General features: G+C 40.5%; 1 protein-coding gene across 1 annotated transcript; it reads left to right on the top strand.

Moving 5' to 3' along the window:
• The first annotated feature begins 2,616 nt into the window (after positions 1 to 2,616).
• LOC109771125 (cycloartenol synthase-like) lies at positions 2,617 to 10,762 on the top strand. Its single transcript, XM_020329832.3, has 18 exons — positions 2,617 to 2,964; positions 3,623 to 3,811; positions 4,076 to 4,165; positions 4,246 to 4,437; positions 4,632 to 4,716; positions 5,458 to 5,624; positions 6,779 to 6,967; positions 7,147 to 7,260; positions 7,890 to 8,012; positions 8,140 to 8,262; positions 8,684 to 8,782; positions 8,955 to 9,011; positions 9,217 to 9,263; positions 9,398 to 9,544; positions 9,659 to 9,839; positions 9,951 to 10,031; positions 10,228 to 10,311; positions 10,462 to 10,762. Exons 1-18 carry the CDS (start codon positions 2,764 to 2,766, stop codon positions 10,573 to 10,575), a joined length of 2,283 nt encoding a protein of 760 aa, XP_020185421.1. The 5' UTR covers positions 2,617 to 2,763; the 3' UTR covers positions 10,576 to 10,762.
• Positions 10,763 to 11,598: the final 836 nt, after the last annotated feature.

Genomic DNA, 11,598 nt, shown 5'->3' with positions numbered 1-11,598 from the left:
CAGCATCTGCACAAATTAATTTTGGTTAGCAGCCCGCGAGCAACGAGGATCATGTCTGCCCAAGTCAAAAGATCTCTGCACGCAGTGCATGAATGCCCTTGCAAATGGCACCAAGCTACGTTTAGTTCCTAGCAGCAGACAAACACGGGACTCAGAGCAGTTGACTCTTCCTTAATTCTTTAGATTTTAGTGTGGTTACGCGGTGTCTAGCTTCCTCGGTTTCAACTAACAACTACTAATCATATATACTAATTAGTACTACCTCTGTAACTTATTGTAAAACTTCTTGCAGTTCAATTTGATCTGCAGAAACGCACATACATAGAACTTGGTAAATGCTTCCTCTCCTTTCGAGAGAAGCGCAAATTTCAACGATGAACTTGTTTCCTAGTTTAATTTGCAAACAGAACTTCAAAAGTTGTTACAACACACCCATGATGTTGATGTGATCCTAAACATTGCTAAAATAACTCTTGATGCTGTTCATCCCATTTACTCCATGAGAAAATGGTTTTATTGTGACATGCCATTGCCCATAAACTTGTTACGACACACCCATAAACTCTTAATGATGCGTCAACCGCGGTGAGCAGGGACACATGTCCACTCATTTTACCGAGTGTCACAAGGTTCACACTCGGGCAACTGACAACCCTGTTGACTGTTTTGCCTTTAACAAGTTTTTTCCAGTTATTCCGTTTAGGCTGGAGACTTTGTCGAGTACCCGAAAAAATACATTCGACAAAGATTTGGGCACCCGGCAAACATGTCGATTCTCATAGTGATCTCCCCGGTATGCCCTCTCCCACACTGGCTCGCGCATAAAACGCAACCTCGGTGTCGTTTCACTGTGAGACATAGTCGCCACCGAATAAGACGCCCATTGTTGTAGCCCGGCCAGCTCACAGCTACTTGAGTCCCCACTTGTAGCAGCCATCAACCACCGTTGTAGCACCCCGTGGTCTCCGTTGTAGGCGAACATCATCTGGTCGCCATCACAACATTTGGTTGTCACTATCATAGGACCCGGTGGTCACGATCGCAGGCTCGCAACATCCCCTTGTCACCGCTGCAGCATTCGGTTGTCGCCGTCGTACCATCATGTGGTTGCCATTGTAACACTTGGTTGTTGTCGTCTAGTGCTTGTATTATCCTATAATTTCCATCGGAGCATCTGGTTGTCACCGCCATAGCACTTGATGGGCACCATCGTAGGCTCACATCATCCGGTTGTTGCCATTGTAGCACTCGGTCATGGTCGTTGTAAGCATGCTGAAACATGTGGTTGCCGCTACAGCATCGGGTGGCATAGATAAAACCCACCACCCACCTCCTAACTCTTAACACCCCCACCCCGCCCCCACTTTTAAAAAGCCACACCGCCTAACCCTAGGCATAGATCAAGCCCTCTCTATTTCTCTCCCATGACGGTTGTGGCTCCCTTTCCATCCATTGAACCTTCACTCTCATCCCCTTCCCTCGACTACCACTGTCCCCCTCGACTACCACTGTCCCGAGACATGCATTGTGAGGCCAGTGATGCGCATACAGACAATGTGTGTGGGAGGCACCACACATTGAGTTCATTCCACAAAGACAGACGTATAAGCAATGCATGTGGGAGACAGAAACAACGGCGGAAAACAGTAAAGATAACGGGAGGCCGAGACACGCATAACGGCGATGCACGAGAGAGGCACCGGCCTTGGAGGACGAGATGTACTAGGGAGGCTATCGATGCACATGAGAGACCGTTGACAGATGCATAAGCGATGCACACGTGAGAGGGAGATGGTGGCGGAATGCCGACCCCTTGCAAATGTGATTAGTGATTTCTTAATTTCTTTCTTATTTAAGCGAAAGATATTGTATTTGCATTTGTATTGTGTATTCGTAGTTGATCACATAGTAGTATTTGTAGAAGTTTATGTTAATTAAATTTTCCGTATTTGATCTGTTTCGCTTTAAACCCATCAATGAATGCATTAGCTAACTGGACCATGACCTTTTTCTGATATACTAATGCATGAAAATACATTAGTTGAATACTTTTGCATTGCTACCGGAAAAAAATCCAATCATGTTACACATAGAATCTTCGTAAGAATCTATTACCACCCAAACTGACATTGAGTTAGAAGAAACAAGGCTGCTTACAACTTAAAGAACCGTAGAAAAATCATGTGACATATTTGTAAACCCTAGAACAAGAGACGCATCGTGGAAGTATGGATAGATAGATAGTCTCACCGGTCAAAATATCATCTCTAGTGCAGGTGAGGAGGGACGACATATTTTTTTCCCAGAAGGGGATAACCCGGACCTCTGCGTCGGTTGATCCATGCAGCCAGCCTGAACACAAATATTTATATGAGTAAAATAATAAATTGTTAGGAATTCTAGCTATTAGAGACACTCAGATGCATGTAGGGGTAAAATGGCCGATTTTTTCAACATTTATTTTGCCAATCACAAAGTGTGACTTAAGAGAAGTGACGATTCAAGTTCAAACCTACCGGCAGGCTACGAAGCTTCTCGATCCAGCAAACTATTATTTTATACAGGTACATATCTATAAATCATGTACCTAGTGCGCAGCAAGGAAGATAGTCCATCACCTTTAGTCCAACAATACATCCTCTCCCTGCTGCAAATCTCTGACTTCCTCCGGTAACGTGTATATTGGCCGATTTATACATGTATCACGTAGCAACTGTATGAGCTAGTGCCACGAAGCTAACAATTCAATCATAGATCGACGAGATGTGGAGGCTGAAGATCGGGGAGGGCGGCGGCAACCCACTGCTGCGCACAACCAACGGCCACGTCGGCCGGCAGGTGTGGGAGTTTGATCCTGCCGCAGACGACCCCGACGAGGTCGCCGCTGTGGACGCCGCTCGCCGTGACTTCACCAACCGGCGGTGCCAGATGAAGAACAGCTCCGACCTCCTCATGCGCATGCAGGTCTCTTTTCCAGCATTATGTTTTCTTAATTTCTACGCACAACAGCACAAGATACACCATCCCGTGGTACAGTTGATAGCCAACGAGAGAGAGTGATGGTCGTACTGAAATACTTACAGTATATTGTATATCAATGGTACAATGGATGTGAAATGTGACTGGCACGAGGGCCTGGAGTTTCTACTTCGAGCTTAAAGTGCACCCTGGTGGACAGTAAAATCAAAAGAATAATAAAAAATATAAATTTTCTGTCAACAAACAATGTTGAATTTTCTACATGCATGCACTTTTTTGTGAAGAAAAACATTCCTAATGCTCTAGGCTAAAAGGCAAATTCGATGCTCCAAAAAGACTATTTTTGAAAGCATTTTGGAGTGCTGATTTTTCTTACTTTTGCCTAGACTTTCATGAATGTCATTTTATCAGAACAGTTTTCACGCAGGCATGAAACTAACTAAGCAATGTTTGTTGTCAAAAAAGTTCTGAAGTTTTTCAATTTTTTCCTATTTCTTTTGGATTTTACTGTTCGTAGCAGGAGTATTTGAGCTCGGGATTATAAGGACACTTTCGCTGCATGCTCACGTATTTCATGTTTTATGTTTTGTTTTTCACTGAAAACTTGACAGGAACTTTGACTAGCCAATTTTTTACCCTGTAGTTCTCCAAGTCAAACGGTCTCAAGATGAACCTTCCTCCCGTCAAGTTGGACCAGCAGCATGGCTATGCCACTGAAGACGATATCTTGGTATCTTTGAAGAGGGCAATCAGAAGCTATTCCACTCTCCAGGCACATGATGGGCATTGGCCGGGGGATTACGCTGGCACTTTATTTCTCTTGCCCAGCTTGGTACTTTATCTTTCACATTTAACAAGAGCAATCTTTTAAACCTTTTTTTCTTATCATGCCATCTTTCTATCAACCGCGCCCTCGCCGCCTCCATCACCCACCTGTCCAGGCTGGCGACAGAGGGGGAATGGGCTTGCTTGGAAACCTTTCCTGCTTTCCTTAACTTTGTAGAGCTTGGGGTTCCTAGGAAGATGGGATCTTTTTCCATCTTCGTAAATAAATTTTATTTATTTCCTTTTTGATTCACATCGACAATTTTTTCAGATTGTAGCATTGCATGTGACTGGAGCGCTGAGTACTGTGTTGACATCTGAACATCAGAAAGAGATTCGGCGATATCTCTACAATCATCAGGCAAATATACATGCCTAAGGCAATTCTGATGAAAGATATAGATGCCACGTACATTTCCTAATATTATTACTTGAGTGCAGAATGAAGATGGGGGTTGGGGACTGCACATCGAGGGAACGAGCACAATGTTCTGTACTGTCATGATCTATGTTGCATTGAGATTGCTTGGGGAGGGGTTGGATTCATGTGGAGCCATGCTGCAAGCTCGGAGTTGGATCTTGGATCATGGAGGAGCAACTTTAACACCATCTTGGGGAAAATTCTTTCTTTCGGTAGGGAACATGACCAGAATGATCAAGTACATGTGTATATGCATTTCCTTTTGCACTTGATTTCCAAAGGGAATGAAATATATATGGGCAGCTTGGATTTTTTGTCCAGGGAAAGTTGTGGCTCCTTGAACATATGCTGGATTTTAAACCTAGAGAGATCCCTTGTCTGATATTTCCCTAACTTCTTGCTTTAGGTCCTTGGGGTATATGACTGGTCCGGGAATAACCCATTGCCACCAGAACTATGGATGATGCCTTATTTCTTGCCTATTCATCCAGGTTAGGGCCCCACGCTTCAATTTCTTTGTTTCTATTGTTGAAACCATCCTTCGAATTTTCTCATGTGGCCCTCTCCATACTTTTTTAACTATGTTTTAGCATCCTGATTTTATCAAAATTAGCTACCTAGATTGGTTTTACTGGGAAATTGTCACTATTTTATCTTTAAAACAAGTTCACCATTTCATATTTAAGGAAAACTAGTGAACAATATTTAAATTATTGCTAAATCAATTAAACATGTAATCACCATTGAATTAACCACAAAACCACTCCATCTACCATATTTACATTGCCAACTAAGGGTAAATATACGAGCTAATAAATGGCCTACCGTTGCGAACTCCTAAAATTCAGATGTAAAGCTTTCAGAAAATCCGTGATAATTTGTACTAATAGATAAATTATTCTGGATAGTATATCTCATTGCGAGATGAAAACGACAAGTATGGAATCGAATTTGTCAAAAAATTCTCCACTGAAGTGGAACACAACCTTCTCTATCTTCAAAAAATTAATATAACGAGTCTAAAATCCACACATTAGAAAGGTAAAAAAATGTATTTACTGCAGACATCTTACATGGATTTCATAGGATTTTACGGGTTATAGGTCAGGAATTGTCAAGGATATCTATTTATAATAACAGGGGGGTAGAAGATAGAAAATAATGCATGGATTACCAAATATACATACTAGGCTTCTTCTTGTCATTTAATTACTTTTATTCCATATAAACAGGGCGCATGTGGTGTAATTGTCGGTTGGTATATTTGCCCATGTCATACCTATACGGGAAGAGGTTTGTGGGCGCTACTACATCAATTGTACTAGACTTGAGGAAAGAGTTATATGATGTCCCGTATAATGAGATTGATTGGGATAAGGCTCGCAACGGGTGCGCCAAGGTATCACCCATATTCACTTGACCTTTCCTGTCAAGTATCTCATCTGCTTTTTATTTCAAGTATTTTTGGCTGACTCTAGGTATTTCTGGCGGTTATAAAATCATCGTGTTGGTTATAGTCTAACATCTATCACATGAAAATAACTTAAACTTAATCTTTCAGTACAGAATAGCATGGCAACATGCCTACGTAGGTGAACGAGGCTGAACTAGTGAAAAAAATGATAACTACCACACTTTGTTGTACAATTCCATAGTTTGTTCTCTCAAGAAAAATGCAAAGCTTCTGCCTCAATGCATTGATAAAGAACAACTTTACAGGCCTAAGGCTGGGCCATTACAACTAAAACCCTAAGAGAGACAAAGACAAATAATCGCTAGACAAACATTGCAAACAAACTCTAGACCAATAAACACTGGGCTCGATGCCATCAAATCACATTAAGGACACCACACGCCTCCCAAAACCAACTAGGAAGCCTTATCTACCATGAAGGAAAAAATGGGCCACCCTTGCTTTGGGGAAGATGGCAGGTCAACAGCGCGCGGTTGCTAGTTGCAAGCCTCACACCACCTTCAAAGGTGTCCCCGGCCATGTGAGGGTGACCTCTCACCTCACTCCCCTCCAATTACCCCAAATCCAGCATTCTCCAATCAGTAGGCAAGAGATGCCCCCCACAAGCCCAAAAGGTCGCACACAAGACACCATGCCCATGTTGTGGCAGCACTTGTAATGCCAACCTCTCATCGCACCTTGAACACCAGACCACCACACATCACTACACCCTTCCACTCTTTCAACACCACTTGAAACTTAGCCTTGGGTTTTATGGTAATAAAATATTAAAGAACTCTTGGATTCATTTGATTTGAAAATGTAAGAGCGAAAAAGGCCATAGTATGACATATATTCCTGTGTAAATTACAGAATTGAAAAAAAAGGGTTCTTAGACTTTTTAGTGTCTTATTCTTGAAACAAAATTAAAACATGAATTCACATGAGCATAGTAAAATCATAGTCGACCCTAGCCTCATTAAACCTCGGGTTAAGTGGTAGTAGCATGAAATCAATTAGGCTTTATTTAACCATGACCATATGACCTATGGCTTTTGGTCATCTTGTCATCTAAAATGATAACTTTTGTTGTATTGTAGGAAGATCTCTATTATCCCCATTCATCGCTGCAGAATGTCATCTGGGACACTCTCAAGAAAATTGGTGAGCCAGTTCTTATGCACTGGCCTGGCAGCAATTTGCGAAAGAAAGCTCTGGACATTGTCATGAAACATATAAAGTATGAAGATGAAACAACTCAATACATATGCATTGCTCCTTTAAATAAGGTAAAGCAGGGGTTGCTTTCATTAAACTTTGCATCATTGTTTTCCTTTGATAGGTCATAAACTTGTTCATATCAAGTTACAGTTGGGTTGGGTTATTAAAATTGTTTGTGGTGTATCAAGTATTTATATTTTTGTAACATTTCCCCAACTACAACTACTTACTAGAGCTTTATAAGCAGATGTTGAATATGATTTGTTGTTGGGTAGAAGATCCAAACTCAGAGGCATTCAAACACCACACTGAAAGGGTCTATGATTTCTTATGGGTTGCTGAAGATGGCATGAAGATGAAGGTGCTAACAAGTTTTTTCCATTTTATAAGTTCTTTTCTAGGGGTGTTATTGGATTTGAAATGAGATGGAGGGGAAAATCACGTTAATATGCACAAATTTGAAACAAAATTTATCTCGGAGGTTACGTTTACTTAATTTCTTCACATATATCCATACATACCACAACTCGTCAAAGCCCAGCAAATCTTTATGATACTAGGAACAAGCCTAACTTTTTTGGGAGAGAGAGTGGATGTAGAGTCCCACCAAGTTCACGTCCTCTCGGCTTGAATTTTATGATACTAGGAACAAGCCTAGTGTTTATTTCTCCTATGTAAAAGCTAAATAGTTTCTCCTACATGTTCAGAAAACATATATGATAGTCAATTAATCACTTAAGGCGTTGCTAAAAATGAAAATATTACAAGAGTAGATAAGTCAAGTTGATGTGATAATTGCTTTGGAAGGCCATGGATGATAGCTAGTATTACCGGGATGAATAAGTGCACATGTTCGACAGGAAATAAATAGGGCATAATCATATCAGAAATTAAAGCGCACCATTTGAAACACTTATCAAAATGGTTGCTATGTTTTATATTGACCTAAGGATAATGTGCACTCTTTAATCTACTAATAACCTTTTGTAGTCTTATAATGGCAGCCAACTATGGGATACAACTTTGACAGTTCAGGCTATATTTGCTACCGGCCTCACGGAAGAATTTTCCCAGACAATTAAACTTGCGCATGACTATATCATACATTCCCAGGTAAATATAAAAAATTCCACCTTTTTGCCGAGGAAAAGATGTCACCTAATGAAGTATATATGTGTGCAACACTGATAAATTGAGGTGTAGTTACTCAATATATTTTGCATATCTGATATACTTGAAGATTCGCATGGACTGTCCTGGAGATCAAAGCAAGTGGTATCGTCATATATCCAAAGGTGGATGGACACATTCAACCGCTGACCAAGGGTGGCCTGTATCAGACTGTACCGCAGAAGCATTGAAGGTAGTTCTCACACATGATTTTTCCATTCATCCAAAAATTTAGTCTAATACCATCCAGGTCCTTGTTTTCCGACTTCTGTAGTCTAAATTAGTACGAAACAAATATTCGAATTTATCTTGGTTAGCAAACATGCTTCTAAGCTAAGTGCGTCTTGACCCAAATTATACGTAGGCCACCTGTGAGGCGGCCCACATATGCATAGCACCATGTTTGTACTTTTTTGTCATATATTTGTATGAAGCGGTTAACCCTAAAGGTGATACTCTTGGAACACAAGTTATATATATTCGTGCAACTCTACCAAAATTCTCTATGTGATTTAGTAGAAGCTAAATTCTCTATGTTGCAATTATTACATGACATGGCTACACTTGGGCCACATGGGCCTCCACAATAAGCTAAGATTCCATTTCTTCTCTAGGTTTTGTTATTGTTAAGTAAGATTCATCCCGAACTGGTTGGTGAGCCTATAGAAACAAGTAGGCTTGATGATGCAATCAACATTCTGCTATCTTTAATGGTTAGTATATCTTCTAGTTCTAAGTTCCAACTCATTATTTTCTTTTGGTTTTCATTTCTTTATCCCATGGCTCGTTTCAACTCATTACACACGTTTGCTAATAAATAGCCTCTCTCATTTTTTGAATACTGAGATGAGGTTTTAAAATTCTTACTCCATACTCCTTTTGTAGAACGAGGATGGTAGTTTTGGTGCATATGAGCTAACAAGATCATACGAGTGGCTTGAGGTGAGTTTTTATAAGCTTCTATATACGTGTATAGTATTCTTTGTTCAAACAAAATGCATAAGATATAGTTCTCCTCGAATATGCATGAGGAAGTGACGTTTTGTTTAATCTATCACATTCATTTTATTTGTAACATAAGTTTCTACTAATCGGTCGATCATAAGTTTCTTACATTTTGCCATCCTCTTCTTTTCAATCACTTCAGATGCTCAATCCTTCTGAGAGCTTTGGGGGCATAATGATCGAGTATCCGTAAGACAAGTTGACCATATCGGCTACTTAATAGTTCAATCCCAAGAAAAATAATCGACTACTTAATAGTTGTTCCTAATTTCCTGCCAATTATCAAAACCTGAAGAAAACTACTTATCTTGGTTCACACGCAGGTATGTTGAGTGTACATCATCAGTAATTCAGGGCCTAGTGTTGTTCAGAGAAATGTATCCTGGACATTACCGCAGGAAAGAGATAGACAATTGTATCCAAAATGCTTCGAACTACATTGAGAGCATCCAATGGGATGATGGGTCATGGTTTGCATTCTTCTTTTATTTCATAATTAAGATATTGGAAGATTAAACTCCCAGCCTATGTACCATAAGACTAAATCTCTATTGGCTATTAATATCATTTGCGAATGCATGTAGGTACGGGTGTTGGGCAATTTGTTTCACCTATGCTACATGGTATGGAGTTAGAGGATTGGTTGCCGCAGGTAGGACGTATGAGAATAGCCAATCAATCAGAAAAGCATGTGAGTTTCTTTTGTCCAAGGAGATTCTCCCATCTGGAGGATGGGGAGAAAGTTACCTTTCTAGTCAAGACAAGGTAAATTAAGTTTGTTCCTCCAAGATCCTTTTTGTGTTTTATGTCTTAACTAGTCCAATTAACAATGGTTGATCAATCTGTGCTTAGTTGACTAACTTGCAACATGTATAGGTTTACACAAATCTTGAAGGAAATAGGGCTCATGCAGTTAACACCAGTTGGGCCATGTTGGCCCTAATTGATGTCGGACAGGTCAACCTTCCTATCAAGCTTACATCCATCTAATGCATGCAAGTCCTATATTAGTTATGTCACTTGTGAACTACAAAGTCTACACAAGTGCATAGGCAGCTCCATTAATTCATAAGTGTAATGAACATATATCATTATGCATTGACTAGGTTGTATGCTGATAGTACATAGTACACTATGTTTTGCACATGAACAGGGTAAAAGAGATCCTGCTTGTCTACATAGAGCAGCCAAGGTTCTTATCAACTTCCAATTGGAGGATGGAGAGTTCCCTCAACAAGTAAGCCATACATATAGCCTAGATTATCCCTTCCCTCTAGTTTATGCGAAAGGAATTTCCATGGGTAATAATTGTATGGAGAGTAATTAGGTGATACTATATCCAAGTACCATGATGTTGAGTAACTCTAGTATTTTTGCTTACTTACAGGACATTATAGGAGCTACCAATCACAACCTTATGCTCACTTACGCCCAGTTCAGGAACATCTTCCCTATTTGGGCTCTTGGAGAGTACTACCGCAGAGTGATGCTAGCAACATAAAGGGAACAACCGTTATGTATATATTTAGTGGTTGATAATTAAATATATTTTCCTGATCTCTATCTCAACTAGAGATGAGTACAACTATATTTTAGTGAATGGTGATTTTTGACTTCTATCTAGTGTTCTTGGTTTTAGGGCCACGAGCCTTCTTTTGAGAAGATTTTAAGCATTACCCTGATTCTCGTGCTACTAGATTCACTACCAGTGTAAGCCATGTGATCAAAATAAATAGACTAGATCGCATTAATCAGACCCATTTGGAGCAACAATACATGGACCGTGAATAATTTCTCAACATCAATACAAGCCTGTTCTACGTCCCCATTTCCTCGGACTAGGGTGGTAGTTCCTAGGCGGACGCAAGAGAAAATGTGGGGGCAGGGGATCTCGCTTTGGATGTTCAAAAGTATTGTTTTTTTCTTCTTCTTTGAACACACAAGGATTGCGAATTTTATGTGGGGGCATAGGCCCCCCATGAACATTCTTTGGGTCCGCCCTTGGGTTCTCTTAGAGAGAGCACATGAATGCAGAATCTTCACCCGGTGCTAACATTTACCGGTTTTTATTGTTACATCTAAATTTTCAAAACTAACTATTTCACATAACCCCATCGGTGAGTTCGTCTTGACAATTTCTTCAAAACCAGATCCCATGGTGTCATGGTATAAGGCCCTGGCCACAACCATTGATCCCTGGCCATTATGCCTGGAAGGATCTAGAGTGGGCGCTAGAACAACACTAGTATTTCATTTGTACTTTGTCCTCACTTGTGCGTGCGCCATCAACTTCCCACTTGGTCATCCATCCTGATATCACTCCAAGCCAAGCATACTTTACTTTGAGGTTCCTTATGGATGGGCTCCAGGAAAAAGAAGGAATCAATTGTTGATATGACTACTTCTATCATTCCTATTAAGTCAGGATGGCACATAAACCCTCACTCAAAAGACTAACGTCCTCATTTAGGCCCAACAGGAACGTTCCCCGACGCATACATATATGCGCGCTAGTGCCAACATC

The sequence above is a fragment of the Aegilops tauschii genome, chromosome 5 (genome assembly GCF_002575655.3).
Source record: "Aegilops tauschii subsp. strangulata cultivar AL8/78 chromosome 5, Aet v6.0, whole genome shotgun sequence".
NCBI lineage: Eukaryota > Viridiplantae > Streptophyta > Magnoliopsida > Poales > Poaceae > Aegilops > Aegilops tauschii.
The sequence above is the reverse complement of the archived record's forward strand: the minus strand, read 5'-3'. Positions and strand labels throughout refer to the sequence as shown.